The 21,005-nt window shown below is 34.9% G+C and overlaps 4 protein-coding genes across 6 annotated transcripts in view; all 4 read right to left on the bottom strand.

Annotated features, from left to right (window-relative positions):
* The window catches only part of LOC125862143 (uncharacterized), a 339,538-nt gene that overhangs the window by 239,200 nt on the left and 79,333 nt on the right, over positions 1-21,005 (bottom strand). The window lies entirely within an intron of this gene.
* Positions 1-21,005, bottom strand: part of LOC125862136 (chlorophyll a-b binding protein 5, chloroplastic) — a 240,617-nt gene that overhangs the window by 32,102 nt on the left and 187,510 nt on the right. The window lies entirely within an intron of this gene.
* LOC125862152 (uncharacterized) lies at positions 3,620-9,897 on the bottom strand. The gene is made up of 4 exons (XM_049542158.1): positions 9,765-9,897; positions 9,596-9,691; positions 4,762-4,954; positions 3,620-4,068 (listed from the first exon to the last, which is right to left on the bottom strand). The coding sequence occupies exons 2-4, from the start codon at positions 9,653-9,655 to the stop codon at positions 3,938-3,940; spliced, it is 384 nt and encodes a 127-aa protein (XP_049398115.1). The 5' UTR covers positions 9,656-9,691; positions 9,765-9,897; the 3' UTR covers positions 3,620-3,937.
* Positions 13,346-19,957, bottom strand: LOC125862125 (WRKY transcription factor 1-like). Its single transcript, XM_049542124.1, has 5 exons — positions 19,663-19,957; positions 15,789-16,621; positions 15,537-15,711; positions 15,288-15,446; positions 13,346-14,092 (listed from the first exon to the last, which is right to left on the bottom strand). The coding sequence occupies exons 2-5, from the start codon at positions 16,615-16,617 to the stop codon at positions 13,606-13,608; spliced, it is 1,650 nt and encodes a 549-aa protein (XP_049398081.1). The 5' UTR covers positions 16,618-16,621; positions 19,663-19,957; the 3' UTR covers positions 13,346-13,605.

The following is a 21,005-nucleotide window of genomic DNA, read 5'->3' on the forward strand; positions in this document are numbered from 1 at the left end:
TGGTGAGTCCTCATTCTTCGAGGACAATAGTCATGAGTTTCTTTTCAGTATTTTTAGTCTTTAGTTTCAGTTTTGCTAGATCTAGTTGGGGCATGTCCCAACATTTCTAGTCAGTTTAGAGGCTTATTTCAGACATAGTTAGATTCAGCTTAGTATTTGAGTTTGATAACTTCTTTGTATTAAACTCTCAGATTTGATATATTCAGTTATAGTATATGGGTATTCCCCATCTTTTCAGATTTATTTATGATTTAGCTTCCGCATCAGTTTATTATCTTTAGTATGCTCATGATCATGCCAGCAGGGTTAGCTTGGGATCACTTGTGGTCCTAGGTCCCGTGTCCGCGTCTCGGGGGTAGCTCGGGGCGTGACATGTATCATCACTTAGCTCACAATGATGGTTGTCGGTTAAAGAATCTCTCAATAGAGTTGAAGTGTATTTTTATATATCACTTAATATGTTGAGTTCAGATATGACTAAGTATTTTTGTAAAGTTTTAATGATTTTACTTCTTTATTTCTTTACATCTAGTTGAGTATATATTTATATCTACTACAGTTCTTTCATTCAGTTATTTATTATTCAGCTATATTACATACTCATACATTCAATGTACTGATATCATTCGATCTGCATCTTTTGACGATGCACATATAGGTTCTTAGGATCCTCAACAAGAGTCTGTTGAGATCACTTTATCTGCTCGTCAACTTTTAAGTAAGGCCTCATTGCTTATGGAGGACTCTAATTTTATGAGTTGTTCGTAGTAGTTCCCTTGAAGAGTTGTAGGTCTTGTCCCGACACGCATCTTTGTATAATAGAGGCTTTATAGATAGACGGTTTTGGAGTCTTTCAGTTTCAGATGTTTATGTATGCTTGAGTTAGTCTTCCACTTATAGTCAGTCAGGATGAGGGTTCACTTGGGGGACAACAATGGTTCTCAAGTGATGGTCACGTCTAGGGTGTAGGCTCGGGCCGTGACAAGAGAGAAGTGCCCCAACACAACCAAGAGAAAAAATATCATGAGTTGGAGAGAAAGTGCTCCAACACTTGAAAGTTGGAGAGAAAATATTCCAACTCAACCAAAATATTAAATAAATGATAATTGAAGAGAAATACTCCAACAATTGAAAGATTGAAGAGAAGTACTCCAACAGTTGAACGTTGAAGAGAAGTTCTCCAATACATGAACAATCACAAGAAGAAAAAGGCAAGAGTATACAACTTTAAATTACGGGAGAATGTTGGAATAATAATTCAAAGTTGGAGTAGGAATCCTAAGTTGTTTAGGATTTGTTATTTTTGTACTTATTTAATTAATGTCTTGTCAGACAAGTTTATAAAAAGGACAATATTTTTATCGATGAATTGAAGGTGTGGGTGTTAAGGAATAGAATCGTTGTATATTTGTGTGTTGTATATAAACTACATGCTTCCTATTATTGATGAATGGATTGGTTATCCATTTTGTTGTTGTAGGCTAGGGTAAAGGCCTAGCCCCCGGTCTCCCCTGGATCCATATTTTGAACTTATAATTTTATCGTTTGAATCATGGACGATATTGATCAGCGGATAAATATGTCGTCGTGTATTAAAAAAATATTCATTACTATATAATAGTTGAATTGGTCAAGACATGAGTAGAATTACGTCATGTCAACATTGTGATAATGTATCTAATAATCAAAAAGTTGGCACTAGGAAAATATTTAAATAATAACCATAGGTGAAATAGCACACACATGAAAAATAGTTATTTGAGAAAATGGTGGGATCAATTGTCACCACCACCATGACCCCCTCCGTTAGTGAGTTGGACAAGGTACGTACAATCTCACCATTTTACACATTTATGGGCATATAGAGGCCAATATACAGGATTCAGTCGGTTTTTTTAATATTTTGTGTGTGTTAGATTCCAAATGATTTCTTTTACAAAAAAATAACGAAACCCTCGAGGCAGACCCCAACCCGCTCCAAGGCCCCCGCCCCCATGCCACGTCCGCTTCGAGCCCCCCACCCCGAGGCCCCATCCATCTCGAGGCCCCCTACCCTGCCCTAAGGCCACCCCTCCCCCCACAAGCAAAACAAGGCCAAGAATATTATAACAAGTTTAAGAAAGTCGCACATGAATTATATTTATAATTATTTAAAATAAAAATATCTAAATAAATTAGCAAGAACTAGCAGATCATGATCGCTATTAATACATTTACGCGATTTTAGAATATTTTAATAAATGAGGCTTACAGGCCTCACTTTTAAATTTAAAATAAAAAATCAACTAAAACAAAAAAAATACAGTGTAACTATTCTTCTATATAGATAAAAATTCAATAAGATATAAAGGCAAACCAAATTAAGTAGTAGAACTAGAAAAAGTAGTTGTAAAATGGTGAAATTTCAAATGTTCATACCTTTGGCCTCCGATGTCCATTTTAAGCAAAAAAAAAATTGAATTTGGGTAGTTTTTTGCGATCTATGCGACCAAACTGCCGAATGGCAATTTGACTGAGCCGATTTTCTTATAAACGCCTTTTAAACCATCCAATTTTGAATTTCCCCCAATTTGGCTGAGCATTTTTATTCCTTTTTAGTAAAAACCTAATGAAACAAAATGGATTTTGAGTTCGAAATACCTTGGTAATGAGGATATGAATGTCAATTTAATATTGAATAATCAATTATAGCAAACGAGGTACATAGTATTAGCGGACAAATAGTCACATGACAATTGGCTTGTTGATTTAGCTTCTACTATTTTTTTACCTGAACAATATGGGTTAAAAACTAGGCAGAGGCGATGAAAATAGATCTGGCTGGCCCAAGAAAACATTGTTATGCATGAAGTGTGGCCTTATGTTCACTCCCTTTTGATTTTGGCATAGGTTAGGCATTCGTATGTTGCCGACTCGATGTGTTGTGGTGCACGATGCATGGTGGTTGGGTGCAATGCTGCACAATATCCGTCCAGGATCCACATGTTGTGTTGTGGTGGATATTGTTTGCAGGATTATGATCGAACACCTCTAAGTTTTTTTTTAGAAATTTTTTTTAGGTCCTCATATAGTTTTTTCAGGATTATACGTAAGGCTTTCCCAACTCACGAAAAAAATTTAAGTGCCCCAAAAAAAATTCGGGTGTCCCAAAGATGACAGATCTATGGGCTAATATACACGAAAAATGGCAAAATTTGGGTAATTCGTAAAAGTTGGTTCGTAAATACGAAAATATGAGTGAAAAAACAGCGAGACTGTACGTAATATTTCCCCAACTCATTACGGAGGTCGTCATATAAGATTTCAGAAGAGAAAAGACATAAATGTGACACCTGAAGTTATCTCAAATATTCAAAAAGACACCTTAACCATGCGGAAGCTCTATTACCCCCCAAAATAATTTCGAACTTATATTATTACAAAATTATATGGCACTAAAATCCGAGTACAAATTGAACCAGAAATGGAAAACAGGACAGTTGCTATCAAAGAATCGTTAATTTCTATTTCGACAGACCTTAAGAATCAAGTCGAAACTAGCAACGCAAATGCTCAGGTCAGTAGAGACTTACTAAGTTTCTCATTGATTCATGGTGGAAAAAACATGTAATTTCTAGCATTGAGAGGAACAAACATTTAATAGCAGCAGTTCACATACATTCAATCTGGCAGGCAGGTCATTGTCTAGTGCTAAACTTACAATTCAAGTTTAGAAACTATTCACACATTACACATTGAAATTTACATAAGAGTCATCTATTTTCTTGATTTGATACTATAAACATCACAAACTAAAAATGTAAAGACTACAACGTTACGTATACATAAAGGCTTGGGCAGGAGGGGGGGGGGGGGGNCAAGGGAAATAACCGACGGGGAGCGATTTGATATTATAACTAATGATGCGCACAGATGGCGTATTGGCGTAATTAGTGTCTTAAGGTTCCAGCTTCAGCGAAACCACTCTACACTGCCTGTTACGCTTGGCTGTATTCATAAACACTATGGAGATACAAGACGGGGCCCACCATGGTCGCCGGACTCTTTGTTCTCCCTTCAAGCAAGCCACTGAAGACATGAATTGAGTCAATATAGATAAAAGGAACTATAGGACATTAGCAAATAGTAAAAGAATAGCAGTAACTTCATTCCTAAATAGCAACAGCAGATTCACTGAAGTATTTCAATAGCTTTCTGTTATGATGGCTACCCAATGCACTAAGCTCCTGCTATTCTTGGGGTCCGGGGAAGGGCCAGACCACAACGATCTATTGTACACAGCCTTACCCAGCATTTTGTTTCCACCTGTCGAACCCGTGACCTACTGGTCACATGGTAGCAACTTTACCAATTATCTCAAAAATAGAAGTATCTCACTAGCAACAATTTATAAATCTGTTAAAGATTTACTACGGTAGAGAGTTTTAGGGAATGTCAACAGTGCTTGACGTTACAATCAAAACCAGATCACAGAATATGTCTGCAAAATCCAAGGAATTCAAAACAGAGCACATATAACTAACTAGGTAGAGGCAACGCGATGGAATCATCACACCGTATTGGCAAGTGAATAAGTCCCAACTTCAAGTTTTGCAAAAGGGTTTTTTCATATGACAAAGAAAACACGAGTGAGTCACCAATCAAAGCTGATTAAAAACAACATAACAAAATGTAATCATATTGTTGGAAAGATAGACAAAGAAAGTTGTCAAACTAAGAGATATGGTTTCATCTGTGAGCGAAGAGAGAGATTATAGGAACCTTTTATCCGCCTCAGCTCCTTGCACAATGTAATGAAGTCTCCCCATTTCATGTGGCACCTTCTTATAAACCGGAGAATCTGTTCAGTCGTGAACATGGACATCCCCTCCAAATACTCTCCATTAACACCATTTTCTTTGAAAATTTGACGATAGCTACCAAGCTTTATTTCTTCTAACCATAAACCTACATCCTGGCAAAACAAGAGCAGTAACAGAATGTCAGTCATTGTTGCATTCCCTCGTGGACGTATTTTATTATGCCAAAGAATAATAAAAAAGAATATCAAGCTCTTTGTAATAGTGAATCAGTATGCCAACTTATCATACAAAACTTGACAGAAGGAGGGACCACTTCGCAAGCAAGTTATCTAAACCTACTAAATAAATTTTTTCACCTCTTAATTACATGAGCTCAAATCATTCAAAGTATTATCCATTCACTATTTCTTTTAAGGTTTTGAAGAACACAAGGAACAGATGCTCCCATAAATCAGTCGCTTTGTTCCTCAACTCGGACCTTGCCCCACATCATGGATTTTACATTAACCTTGGCATATGTCTATGGATTTGACTCCGCTACTAAATTGGCAAACTATCTAACTAAAATGTCATCCATATCACTTCCAACTCATCAGTCTATACACAATATAGATAAATTGTTATCCTACGTAGTAGTAGGACAGAAAGGCATATATGTATACTTCAGATGTGATTACTTGCTGATGGCAATTTACAAGATTCAAAATTACATATAAACAGTAATTGTATGTTTTCAACCTTACACCTTTCAACTTATTGTTTCCATCTAACCCTGCATGATGCCTAATCCTCAAAAATCGACACGTTTAGTTCATGGATGACCAAGCACTACCAAAGATAGTAACTGCATATTAAACCAGCTATATAGTTGTCCAGAATAGACACAAAGTCATCTTAAAAGTACCAGTTTCAAAACAAAAAAGAGACAAGAGTGATCTAAAAGGATTTAAACGCTCTTATAGGCGGAGTCAACAAAATAAACAATCAATTTTTACTTCTATTTTAGAATGAAAAAATTCTCAAGTATGACACCTTTTTGCAAAGTCGAGAGTTAGTCAAGCAGTTCTTTGCTAAACAAAATGAAATAAAAGAAGATTGTGAAAAAAAGAAAAAACTTTTTCTACGGATAAACGGTAGATATTCCCTCTCTAGAACCTCTTCCTCTTTCCAGATGAGATTGCTTTCAAGACCGGAGGCGAAGATATGATTGTTTGAAGGGCCCAACAATAGATCATGAGTTTCAGACCAAGGAGCTGCTAACAGAGAGTTTGACTCCGAGGAAGGTGGAAAGGGAGCCAAAACGGAGTGCTAAGCTTGTGCATGAACAACGCTTAACCCCACCACCCACCCACCCCAAAACTAGAGGGGAAAAAAGAAGAAAGGAGAAAAAGAACTCATTTTATGATTTAGTTAGTCTTCCAAGAGAAAACTCATCACTTCGTCTCTCCAATATGGCCCTCTTATGTCAAATTCTGTGCAAGTGTTCTTTTTCAATTTCTCCACCATAACCACAATTTTTTGTCTCTTCCTCCCTATATTAGAACTAATTGATCAATACTAAGTTTCTTAGTCTTATTCTGGTGCAACTGTCAGATGGATTTGTTACCAAAAGTTGTGACACAAACATTGAAGTAGCATGTAGGATACAAAATTCACCACAACAACAACAACATAAAGATGGAACAGGCCATTTACTAAAAGTCAGGTAAAAGGCTGTGGTAAAGATGCCTTAAAGTGAAACTAACTCAAACTTCCCACACCTTGGAGATGCTAAGAATTCCCAATGAAATAGCAGTGTTTGTAAAATATTTCCTTTTTTGTAGAGAACAAATTCCAATGGATGGAACTTGCACTTTTGTCGAGTTGCACAAGTGAAGGCATTTTTTTCACTCAAGAAGGATATGCCAACAAACTTCTCAACAAGTCTGGGCTAAAGCAAAGTAAAAAGTGTGCTACTATTGAGACAAACACAAGGTTAAGGAGAGACGGAGGCTCACTTCTGCAGATCCCAAACCTTTTCAAGCACTTGTTGGAAGTCCTCTACATTTGACTATTACAAGACTAGATATTACCTTCTTTGTTAGGATATGTCAGCAGATTCATGCAATCACTAAAAAAGCCTCACCTGGAAGCTGCGAAGAGGATTCTGAAATATAGCAACTCAACATCAGATATAGGCTTATTTTTTCCCAAAGAAGAATGATTTGATATTAACGGATTATCCTGATGCTGATTTTGGTGGCAATTTGGATGATCAAAGATCTATATCGAACTATATTTTACTCTTGGCGGAACAGGTATTTCTTGGTGCAACAAAAAGCAAGACTCGACTTATTTATCAATTACGGAGGTGGAATATAAAACATCAACTGTTACAACTCAAGAATCAAGAATGTGTATGGCTCCAAAGTGTTCCCGGAGACTAGCATTTATCTATATCAAAGCCAAAGGAAGTTTTTGGAGACAATTAAAGTGTCATCAAGCTTGCAAATAATCCCATATTCCATGCAAGAACTAAGCACATTGAGGTGGAACATCATTTCATCCGAAATATTCTTGATGGAACTATAAACACTTTAGAAGTGCGATGCCAGGAAAATATTGATGATTTGTTCACCAAGTTACTTCCTAAAGCTTCGTTTGGGTTCTTCATCGTCAAGCTTAGAGTAATTTCCAAAAAATCACTTTAAGGAGGAGTGTGAAAAAATTAAAGTTGATCTTTTGGAATATCATGGATTTTTTAATAAAGTTTCTACAATGACCTAGTGTAATATCTTGAAGAAATATCTACATCTTCTAGAATCATGCAAGAAGATAAGGTTAAGTAGATCCTTCTTGTAGATATATCTAGGCAATATCTAGAACCATCCCTAGACAAGTATAAGTAGGAGTGGTCTTGTGCTTTTGTAACTATGTCAATTTCCAAAAAGCTTTCTAGCATAACCATGATTTTCTATCTAAAATCATCTTTCTCTTTCAATGTGGCCTCTTTAGTTGAGTCCTCCAACCTTAATTATCGAACTTGGGCTAGTAGAAAGTCTCTAATTTATTATTGTCTGTTATTGTCTGCATGTAAAGGAAAGCAAAACTCTTTCTTGGCGAGCTTGAATCATCTTGGAATTGAGAATATGTCACCTCTCTAGAGCAACTTTGTTTGTACTTTCCTTTTCAATTCCTCTTATAGACTACAAGAGCATTTCTTTTCCCTTCTTTGATAGATACACCAGCCCTTTACCTGGCTAGTAGCTCCTCTAATGATGGCAAATACTCAAATTTCTTCCAAAGATGTTTGTTAAACCATCCTTAAATTGATGTAACGAAGGATATATATTATTTGCTAAACCACAAAAATAATAGTTCTTATTCATGCTTCAATGATAGCCTCGTTTAAATACAACAGAGAGATTTTGGAACATAAATTTTTAATCTTCAAAAATTACATGATGTAGTGCTAGCCAATATATTCTCCAATATATATGGTCGAGCTTCATTCTTATTGAACAACCAATCGAGGGTCCTTCATATTTTATGAGATGATCTACACCTTATTATATGATCAAATAATTTATCGAAAATAGACCTCTATAGGATGAACTTCGCCTCAACTTCAGTATCCTTCCACTTCTTGATTGTGTTTCTATTCTCGATTCATTAGGAGGACTTGTGTTACACATTAACAATCTCTTACAAATCCTTGCTAACAAGATAGGATTCCACACATGTCTCCCATACATTATAGTTGGACGGGTTTAATAATTCTATCTCAGTCTATCAACATGATTACATGAGAAATGAGTAGAATCTACAACCACTGGCCCAATGTTGAAACAAAATTTTCAAAAGCCAACCTATGACTATGACTTTGATATCAGGTAAGGAGTAGGAGAGAGAATAAATTGGAGAGACCCAAGATCGATAACTAAGGTTGGATAATTCAACTAAAGAAGAGGAAGCTTTGAAAGAGAAGGGAGATTTTAGATATGAGAACTTGGTTATACTAGAAAACTTTCTTGCATTAGCTTGGTTATAAATGCACAACCCTTATTTATACTTATCTAGGGATGATTCTAGATTTTGTTCTAGATATATCTAGAAGAAAAATCTAATTAACTTATCTTCTAGCCATACTCTAGAAGATCTAGATATTTCTTCAAGATACGTATCCAAGATATTACACTAGGCCATACTAGAAACTTCATTGAAAATTCATCATATTCCAAAAAACCAACTTTAATTTTTTCACACTTGTCGTTGCCCACAACAGGGTAACGATCTTGTGAGGCCTACATCTAGCAACCTTTGAGCTCCGGTCATCATTGCGTAATTCCTATTTATGTAGCTTAACAATGGAAGTGCACGGATGGCCTTCCCTAGTTAAGAAGCAAAGTAATAGATGACAGTTTCATCCCCAATTAAAATCATTTTTTTATCATAAGCCCCCTACCCAAATCTACAACAATCTGACCGACGGAAAAAATCAACTGAGTTCCACAGTGTTAATAGAAATCAAAAGACAAAAACCTATGAGATTAGTATTCATTCTACTAAAAATGCACGGAGACAACACTCAGACTACCTACTAACCTTCTTCTACCTTAATCGACTCTTCACTTTCAATGCTGCACCCCTATCAGATTCTCTAAAATTAGTTACTCGCGAACATTTTTGAAGAATCCGAACAACATAAACCTAAATCCTCAACCTCCAAACGTAATCAAATAACAGTAAACTCGCAAGATCTACAAAAGAAATCAAATAATAAAAAACTCAACCAAAAATTTAAAAAAAAATACCTCAACTGTCCAAATGAAGAAATCAAGTGGTTCTGGTGGTTTTTCTTTGCTTATTATCATCTCTCACTATCAAAATACAACTAAAATTGAGTTCACCTAAACACATAAAAAAAATGAGATTATAATTTCATACAAAACAATTAACAACAAACACAAATCAATTACATACCTTGTAATAATAATCAAATTGTATTGATTTAGGGTTTTGAATTTTCTACATATTTTTTTGGTGGAGCTAAGAGAGAGGGAAAAAGGAAAAAATTCAGCTAAATTTTCTTTTCTTTTCTTTTATTGCTTTTTTTTTTTACTATAAAGTTTTCATTGTAAATAATACTCCCTCCGTCCCTTTTTAGTTGTCCACTTTAGAAATGGCACACAGATTAAGGCAACAATGATTAGCACAGTGAAGTTACAATTTTACCCTTATGACAACTTTTCACTTCAAAATTACAACCACTTATTTGAATTAAAGTGAAATTAATTGGAGGGAAACAACATACATTTTTACAATTTTCAAGAAGTGTAAATAAGGGTATAATAGGAAAAAATTTGTTGTCCTTTCTTGATTTGTCAAAATGGACAACTAAATAGGGACAACCAAAAAAGGAAATATGGACAAGTAAATAGGGACGGAGGGAGTACTATATTGTTTCTCTTTTTTGTAACTAAGTGGGCCCTACATGGGCCCCATTTATTTGTTTTTGTGTTATTTGCGGAATTATATGTTTGTGTCGCTCCCTTTTACTTCCACGCGATTTCTCTCTGAGGATGTAGCACGTGTATTCCTCTGGTCTTTAAAAAGAGTCTCGTACACTTTTATTTATTCATTATAATAAAAAAAAATTAGTAATAACAATATATTTAGTGAAATATCACAAAGTATGGTCTGAGAAAAGAAGAGTGCATGGTGATTTTATTATTATTTCGTGGAGGTACATAAATTATTTCTGAAAGATCCTCGACTCAAGTGTGTATTTTTTTTTTTTAGAATATTAAAAAATGTAGTGTTTTATATTTAATATAATTGTTTATTTTCTAAGATTTTTAAAAATGTTGATAATTATGGATATTATGATAAAATATACGCATAACATATTATATTTATTATTTTTTAAAGGAGCAAAAAAGGTTATTGTGGATAAGTAAAAGTGATTAGATAACCAACATGGGTTGTGTTGCATTGGTGGGAGTGTTTCACCCTTAATTAGAGATCTCGAATTCGATCCCTAGATATGAAGAGTGTTTCACCCTTAATTAGAGATCTCGAATTCGATCCCTGGATATGAAAAAAATTATGTTGGCAGTGTCTTCTAACCATACGAAAAATTTGAATCTCTAACTCACAAATTAATTGTTTTTGGCAAGAAAGTTGTCTGGACAAGTATCCCATACTGAAAGGATCACAAAGATACGTACTATGAACTTAGACAAGTGTTGCATTATCCCAACAAATAATTTTCTATATAAGTAAAATGAGATCATGTTAAAAAATAAAAGACAAGACCATCAAATCTTTTCATACATCTTATCTAAATTATTTCTCTAATATAATTGAAGAAAGTTGTCCACTAGTTAAATAAGTTAAAGTAATATTGCTCAAGTACCATATAAGTTTAAGGTAAGTTTTATAGAGCGGTGATTAGATCATTTTTATTATATGATGTGGAGTACTGGTCAGTCAAGAACTTATGCATATATTCAGAAGATGCACGTTGTGGAGATGAAGATGTTGAAATAGATGTGTGGGCATATTAGGAACGACAAGATTAGGAACGAGGTTATCTGAGAGAAGACGGGAATGACCCCTGTAGCGGACAAGATAAGAAAAGCAAGACTGAGATGGTTTGGGCATGTCTAAATGAGGTGCATTAACGTCTCAGTGAGGAGGTGCGAGAGGCTAGTTGTAGGGGTAAACGGAAGGGCAGAGGTAGGCCAAAAAAATATTGGGGAGAGGTAATTAGACAGGACATGGCATAGTTTCATATTACCGTGGGGACATGACTCTAGATAGGAAGGAGTGGAGGTCATGGATTAAGGTAAAAGGTTAGTAGGGGCGGAGTGTAGTCTTACGTGTGTAGGTTTAGGCTTGTTAGTGCATGTCGTAGCACTAGTCTAACTCTTGTAGTTCTTGCCATATGTTGTTTATTGTGTTTCGATTATCGCACTATTACATTATTGTTATATTGTTTCTTTCTTGTAGATATTTTACTGTTTTCTTATTAATAGTTATGCGTTCTTCATTGTTTTTTTTTCTTCTTTTGCTTAGATTTGATGCACTTGAGCCAAGGGTCTTTTGGAAACAGTCTATCTACCTCCACGACGTAGTGGTAAGGTTTACGTACGCTCTACCACATTCATACCCGGCCACTTGGTGGAATTTCACTAGTTTTTGTAAATATTATCCAAAAGTAAAAAAAAAATGATGCACAAAACATTATGTATTAGCAAAGTTTAGAAAATAATCGCACCCCTTGACCCATGATATAGACAATCTACCCTAATGCAAGCACTATAAGTAGTTAATTCCACGGCTCAAATTTGTGAATTATGTCACACAAAAATAATTTTATCATTGCTCCAAAGCTCCTCTTCATATTGTCGAAATTAGAATACTTATACTTCTTCATCCTTCAATTATAGATAAATTTTTATTTTAATTCTTATAATATAATATTTAGCTAAACTCATTTAACCTTTAATTAATTAACAAGTATATTTTTATTTTAAAAGATCAGGTATTTTCAAAAATGCAATTTCCTTAAATAAAATGTTTGATTTGATGTTATCTTTTTCCTTAAATAAATGGAAAGAATAGCAGACAACCCAATCCAAAGGCCCAAACAGTCAGACCAGCCTATCCAATCCACATCCTGACTTTGTTCAGAAACACTGCATAAATTTCCTTTAAAATGATAACCCAGACTTACTTACAATTTGAACTTAATTTTTTTTTTTAAAAAAAACAGTTTGGTTCATTAAGCTCTTGCTATGCGCGGTGCGAAGAAGAACCGGACAACATAAATCTATTGAACATAAACTTACCTTGCATTTTTGCAAGATGAGACCGGACCACGAGGATCTATTGTACACAGACTTACCCGACATTTCTACAAGAGCGTGTTCCCACAGATGGAGCTCATGGCTTCCTAATTATATGATAGCTTAACCAATTTTGCCAAGACTCCCCTTCGATATAGTATATAATTTTTTTGACATTTATGAGCCATTTATCATGTTAAATTTGTCTATTGGACTATGTGTATGCATGTACTCTAGTGTGATATTTTTTAAACTATAAGAATAATTGGAGATTTATTGTAAGATGAATATCCTTTTACCAATCCTATTTGATTCTTTTAAATAGCTTACCAGTTGAAGCCAAGAGACATCTTCAAGTATGAATTTTTCTTTTATTACGATGATATCTGAGTCAACTTGTGCGCACCTGGACTTATTCCACTAAGTACCTGCTTCAAGTATCTGAATTTTGTCGATAAAATAGAGAGATCTACAAAACCATCGATTCTATTTTAGGACCACGAGGAGTAGCAACCGACAAGTTATCAATCAATCAACTATACCTCAATTTCAGAACAGTCAGGGAGGAGTGACAAGTTAGTTAGAAAGCACAATATTTCATTATTAAGATACTTTCTAAGTTTCAGGTTTCCATGTAGTGTTCCCTGTTATCACTCAATTCTTATGTAAAATGCATCTGCAAACTAGTTACAGAAAGCTAAAACATCTTGATCAACTGTCAATAATTGGTTATTTCTGATAAAAACCTAACATTCGTTTCCCGTTTGCTAAGAAACATAATTTATACAGTGAATATACGATAACACAGCTCCATCGCCAATAATAAGTTAAGAAGTGTACCTATGAAATATAACCTTCTTTTCTCCCCTTCAGGAAGAGAATAATTGAACAAATTTGTAAGATTGGAAGACTGGTGTAGTAAGAACTCTACTTCTGGATAAGTTGATTGTTTTGCATCAGATGGTTGACACTCAATTTGCACCAATATGAACAGCCATGTCAAGACCAACATGTTTGTTTTCACCCGATTCAGGTATGGACTCTCCGACATGTTTGTTTCCACCCAATTCAGGTTTCGACTCTCCGGCATGTTTGTTTCCACCTGATTCAGTTTTGGACTCTCCAACATGTTTGTTTTCACCCGATTCGGCTTTGGACTCTTTGACATGTTTGTTTTCACTTGCTTCAGTTTTGGACTCTCTGATATGTTTGGTTTCACCTGATTCAGTTTTGGACTCTACGACATGTTTCTTTTCACCTGATTCAATTCTGGAATCTTCACGTATGTCTGCTGTACCGGTATCAGGTGCCACTGAAATTTGGCTTATAGCCCTAGAAGTTGGGAAATCATGGACATGCTGTCCTTCATATGTTGTAATGACTAATTTTGGATCATGGGATGCCCTCTCCACGTGCTTCTTCACAGGGCAACCAGCAACTGAGCATCTGTAGTAACTCCTACAGATGGAGAAGTTGGCATTAGAGAAAGAAAAAGCATTTCAGAGAGGGTTGAAAGCTGACAGACATGTTACCAAGATAAGAAACAAGTAATCAAAGCAACACACAAAGTGAAAACCTCATATGGACTACAAAATATAAAAAATTCTTTCACTAGGTATGTTGTTATTGATAATGGATTGTATTAAGCATAACACATAAACATGCCCTTTAACTTGGCCTCAACTGGCATTTATGCCCTCTAACTTTGGATGTCCATAAATAGGCACTAAAACTTGTATAAAAGTGAACAAATAGACACATTCGACCTACGTGGCGTCCTACATGGAAAATTTGTGTCCTACATGTATTATGCTACATAGAACACATGTGTCTACTTGTTCAATTTTATACGAGATTAAGTGCCTACTTGTGCACATTCAAAGTTGAAGGGCATAGATGTCAGTTGATGCCAAGTTAAAGGGCATATTTATGTATTACGTCATTGTATCAATACACTTCTGTAGTGTTGAAGAGTCCAACATCGGATTAAAAAAGGAATGGGTGGTCTCCCTAGATGGCCTAAGATCCATTTCTTTACAAGTAGATATGGCCTAAGATAATTTCTTTAAAGTAGATAGGCTGAATGTAAAATTTTAACAACTATAGCAATTGTTTGCAAAATATGATCCATTTAGCAATCACTCATGTACTATAATCACGCTTATAGAAAACAAGCATAGTTCATACTTGACAGGAACAGAAACTATTCGACTCATGCCTGACAACTGTTGGATTCTCTTTGCACCTTACCAATCCAAACAAAGGAGTAAGGAAAAACATGGTATACAATTATACATAACTGACTGCAGAAATCATAATTTGCTGGATTACAATTAGACGAGTACAAATGCGCAGAACTTCATTTTAAATCCATCTTTCCAGATTATCAATAATTGCAAGAAATGGAAGTGAACCAAAAAAAAAAGGTCTTTTTTCCACCAATAGTCTAGTTTCTAAATTTTACTATCAGTGACAACATTATACGTATCAAGAGACTACTATGTAACAGCACTGCAGCAGAATATACTGAGGATCAAAAAACAGATAGTGAGGAATTATAACACCTGATATTCAAAAGTGCTGATAAAAGGAATTTTCAGGCATGGGCATACCAAATTTGTGCATATATGTTTTAAGAATTAATTATATGTACCTCGGATTTGGATTGCCTTTGACAATTTTTTGCCCATATTTGCGCCAGCGCTGACCATCGTTGATTATATCTACTTCGCTCATGGTCTGAACAATGTGCCGTGGTTCACTATGGGACTTAATAGGTGGAGTATCATCCATAGCTACTGTGTCTTTTTTTCTGTTGCAAAACAATTACACAACTATTAATTTTAAAAGAGTATCTAGACCTGAAACATCAAAGACAAACACAGCTTGGTCTTCAACATACTGTTTTTTTGAGTCTGGACCATCACCCTTATCGACCTCATTTTCCAATTTATGACGCTTCAAAGGCGTAATCTTCACACTATCACAAGCTGATACAATGTCCAACGCAAGCGGGGCATCTGATGGCTTACTAGGTTCACATGTTTCTCGGGGCGTAGAAGATTTCTCACCTTCAGCTGATAAATGTCACTTATAAAATTAGTAAAGAAAGTAGGTCAAAGAAACTCATAATTTACTCAGCAATCTTGGGTACCTTCAAATGCAGTGATAATTGGAATGTCTGGTCGTTTCATTTGCAAAGGGAGTACATACTCGGGGGACATCTGGGGAACACTTAGAGTTTCCGGATGTTCATGCTTCCCAATATAGTGGATATCTGTAATATGCCCGTCATGTGATCTCTCCACTTGCTTTTTTGCTAGACAATTAGGGAATGTGCACTTGTAATAACTCCGAGTAAACTCATTTCCTTTCACAAGCTTCTGACCATATTTTCGCCAGTTATATCCATCTTCTGATGGTTTTTCAGGTGCTTTGAGGAGAGTCGTTCCTTGATCAGACGACAACCCATGGGCACTAGTGTCAGGATTCCGCCTTGGTTGCAACTTATCCAAAGCTTTCTCACGCTTTATGGTATAACTTACTCGTTGTAGATCAGACTGTGATACAAAAACCTCCATGTTCGAACTTTGCATTTGATCTGAAGAATCTGAAGCCTTAACAGATAACACGGAAACCACTTTGTCTTTTACACTAGATTCTGATCCACATGATTTTGCATCTGAGTCCTTTGGTAAACTAGAAAGTTGACTAGATCCAGATGCATCAGCCTCACTCTTAACACCCTGTTGCTTCTGCACATATTCTGACTGGTTCTCTTGTACTCTAGAAAGAGAAATAGCTTCTTGATTGGATTGTGACACATTAATCCCTTTATCACATTGACTCAGCCTCTTCTGCAGTTCACCAGAAACAACATCGGTTTTTAACTCTAATTTGCTGGTTGCAGAGTCAGGGTCCGGCTTCTGCTCTAAATTCTCGGAGAAAACTTCATCCGTCGCCTCTTCTTTAGGGGTACCCATTATCCTGTGCAAAGACAGTCTTTGAATCATGAGTACCAAATTATACACACTTTTGGCAGGGAAATACAGTACAAGTATATGGGCTTACAAATTCATATTCCAGTTATCATGCTGTGCATTTTTTTTTTAAAAAAGTAATTAGCAGGAATATAGAAGCTGTGATTTAACAGTTCAACAGTTACTGAATTTGGATCTATTTGAACATGAAGAATAAATAGTTCCAAGGACCTGAAAACAGAAAAACATAGAAGTTCATGGGAAAGGAAGCATTCTGTTGACACTTGACAGTACTGACCGACAAGTTGCTCAGACTTGGGTGCGGATACCCAACATGGATGCGGATCCGAGGGTAGGATTCGGCAACATCTAAATTTTAATATACGGGGGTACAGATCCAGGTTTGGATACTCGTGCTAGGATTTGGTTAAAAAAAAACAAAATTATAAAAGTGGAGCTATAATGACATTCTAATGTTTGAGAGAAATTCTCTGGAAAACTTATATATTGTAGAATTCAATCTCCAAGATGCGCATTAAAAAAACATATTTTAATACTCAAAAAATCAACATGCTAATAATTAATTTAGAAATTATTCCTCTTTTTTATGAAAAAGAAACATCTATAAATAGCAAACATTGACCAAGAGGAAAGCTTAAAAAAAAGATTGAAGGTATGCCATTTCTCACGTCTTAAATCTGTTTTATCTTTTATTTTGAGAAATCAAAATCTCAATTTTCCCCCAAAATTTGTCCTATCCTAAGTGGGTTAACCGAATCCCGTAACCGCACCCGTGTTGTGTCGACACGGGTTCGGCAGCAAAAATGAAGAGTCTGCAAAACTGGGAAGTAAACTACTGAAAAGGAAAGAAGAGAAAGCTACCTTCATTTTGCAATCTACAAACTACACATGTTTCATTATCTGAACTTTTCTTCTAGTATATTTCTCATTACTGGAGAAATACCTTACTTAAGCGCAATGACAATGCATATCTGTATTTCTTTAATCATTACGACCACAAATACTGTAAACGATGCCCTAAACTTTCCTTTCTCTACACATTTCTTCACCTAGAAAGGAGGAATACAATTGGAAAAATAGTTAACATGTCATGCAAAATAGTAGTTTCTTTCTCGCTCTCTTTTCATAAGTCCAAAGCGATTTTTGTATTATATCTTAGCTAGGATTTATGTGTAGAAAGGAACAGCAGTAATAATTTACAACTGCTTTCTGGTGATAGTACTGACATTTGTAGACGTACAATTTATGATATTGTCGAATATTTCCCATCGCTGTACACAAACCAAAACAGTGGTCAATTCTAGATCAATGAATGTGAAGAGCTGAACTATTCCCACTTGATAAGTGAAACCACGAGGAAGTGCAAAAGAGAGAAAAGAAAAGAAAACGGATAAAATAGGGTGGTATGACCATCTAAGCTGTTGTTGTGCAGTTGGAACTTACTATATAAGTAGGTATCCTAAAGGTTATAGAAAGTCGATACAGAACGCCATTTTCAGAAGTTATAACCATGAAAAATTGTGTTATTATATGACGTGACATGACATGTCAGAAATGGGATAGGTGTCATTGACAAGATAACTTAATCTACGCTGCTTCTTTTGGAAATGACGAGAAAAAGGACTTGGAAATCTAGGAATTTTCCTACATGGCGCCATGAACACGGCGAACCAATCAAATTTCATGATCACGCGAGGCAACATGGACTCTAAAGCAAATTTTGGGACACCTTGTCAGAATTCCTCTTTAGCAATGACTACATACGTTTTTATGAAGAAAAACTGGGATTTCACCACAAAAACCTTATGTTCAACACCTTCCTGCTACAGTGTTACCAACAACTCAAAAGTGTAAAAATCAATCAGAAGGGTGAAATATTAGCACCATAAACATAGCAAATTTAAAAGCAGAGAGCGACATCACGTACTCATTAAAGCACAAGTCTTTAATTAGCATAAGCTCTAGAACATAATGAAATTCCACAACACTCCAAAAAACGTTAGAAGTCCAGAAACAGTAGCATAAGAATCGAAAATCAAACTGAACTACGAAAAAAAACCATCAACTCAAAACCCCAAATTCACAAAATAATAATCCCTAGAATGCAACGAAATTCTACAACACTCGAGAAACCATTAGAAACCCAAAAACAGTAGCACACAGAAAACAAAAGAATTGAAAACCAAACTGGACAAAAACCAATCAGGAATCTTATCAGCTCAATTGGTTGGCTACCTAAACTTTCCCCTTGTTGATGAAAGTTTGATTCCTCACCTTGTAACCCCCTCCCCCGTTTCCGTTTCCGTTTCCCTTTCCCCTTCCCCTACCTCCAAAAAAAAAAACCTAGACAAAAACCCATCAATTCAAGTCTCCAAATTCACAAGATGATAATCCCTAGAACGTAACGAAATTCTACAACACTCTAGAAAACATTAGAAACCCCAGATACAGTAACACAAAAAGCAAAGAATCGAAAGCCATACTGAACAAAACCCCAAATTCACAATATAATTAGCTCTAGAACATATCTCAATTCTACAAAACTCTAAAAAGAAACATCAGAAACCCAGAAACAGCAAACAAAAACAAAGCAAAAAAAAATTAATTTTTCGTAAAACCCATCAATTCTAAACCCCAAATTCACAACATAATTAGCTCTACAACATATCACAATTCTACAAAACTCTAAACAAAAACATCAGAAACCCAGAAACAGCAGTACAAAAACAAAGCAAAAGAATCATTTTTTCATAAAACCCATCAATTCAAAAAACCCAAATTCACAATATAATTAGCTCTACAACACATCACAATTCTACAAAACTCAAAAAAAAAAAAACATCAGAAACCCAGAAACAGCAGTTCAAAAACAAAGCAAAAGAATCAATTCTTCATAAAACCCATCAATTCAAAACCCCATATTCACAACAAAAAATAAGCTCTACAACACAACAACATTCTACAACACTCAATAAATCATCAGACAAAAAAAAACTGAAAAATCACAAAATAATTAATAATCCGTACCTTCTTCTTCTTCCTGCTTAATTTTGCCCCAATTTTCACCTGGGGTTTCTTGATTCTTTCTTATCAACCAACAGAGAAACTCAAAAAAGGGTAGCTGTTCATTGACTTGGACCAAGTACTACTACTACCTACACAGCTAACCAAAAATCAAAAACCAAAAAAAAAAAAAAAACTACTAATACAAAAGTATTAGTACTAGTAATCAAGAATCTAAATTTACTTGTTCAACTTTTGGATTAGAGTGAACTCGGCCGTTGGATTTGCTTAACAAACTTTTTTGAAGGGGCCATTGAAATTGGTAAAGATTGCTTTTTTATGATTTATGTGAAAGGGGAACTATTATTTCCTAAATGGTTTTTCCTACTAAGGACACGTGTTGGCTGGTGATTGGTATAAATTATAGTCAAAAATATTTTTTTATAAAATTGGTTTTTGACTTTTTCCTTTTTTACTATTTCATTTTTGACTTCTTCTTTATTTTACAGTAATGGTGTTTTAATGTATATTGGTTGTAGTCAACTTTAATTAGGTTGGGATTATAACATAGTTATTATTATTTTACTTGTTTATACGTCTCTTAATGAATTATGTGTTTTGAGTATCACATTCTTAGTTATTTAGGAGTCGTTTGTTAGCTGGTTAGATTTATGTTGGTATTCATAATATATGGATTAGTTATGAGGGAATTTATGTAGTATTTTCTGCAGAGTTTAGTTATCATGTACTATTAGTTATTCCATCTTATCTTAAAGGTAAAATAATACTTAAATTCTCTCATAACTTAAAGTATATGTTTGTTTATGCGAATTTCCAAATGGCAAATCTAATATCGTATTGTTTTTATGTATGAATAGATTTCCTTCTAACCAGCTATTAAAGGTAACATTACTTATGGGCGATTTGATATTTGCATAACACGCCTCCTATCCAAATCAGCAACCAAATGATCGATTAGAATGTTAATATTTAGTAAATTTATTCTCTCTTCTTATTTATCGAACATAGTTAGTTAAGATCTAAAGCAACTAATTATAGTCATAGTAACAATGAAAGTGAAAGCAATCGCGATATTGAAGTATGTGTATGTAATTTCATTTAAAATTTTCTATGATAATTAAGTGATCTCAAAAACACCTTTTAAACAATGAAACATCTATTTATAAGAACAAAGCGAACATTTTAGCTTAAATATTGTAATTACCTTTTACAAAACTTTTTGATTCATCATGCTATCGTCCTTAATTTACATATAACTATATAGATCTTAGTAAAAAAAATTGATTTAGACGCACATGGTATAGATATTTCATTAAAACCTTGCACCAAAATGGTGTTGGTTAAAC

Source organism: Solanum stenotomum, chromosome 4 (genome assembly GCF_019186545.1).
Source record: "Solanum stenotomum isolate F172 chromosome 4, ASM1918654v1, whole genome shotgun sequence".
NCBI lineage: Eukaryota > Viridiplantae > Streptophyta > Magnoliopsida > Solanales > Solanaceae > Solanum > Solanum stenotomum.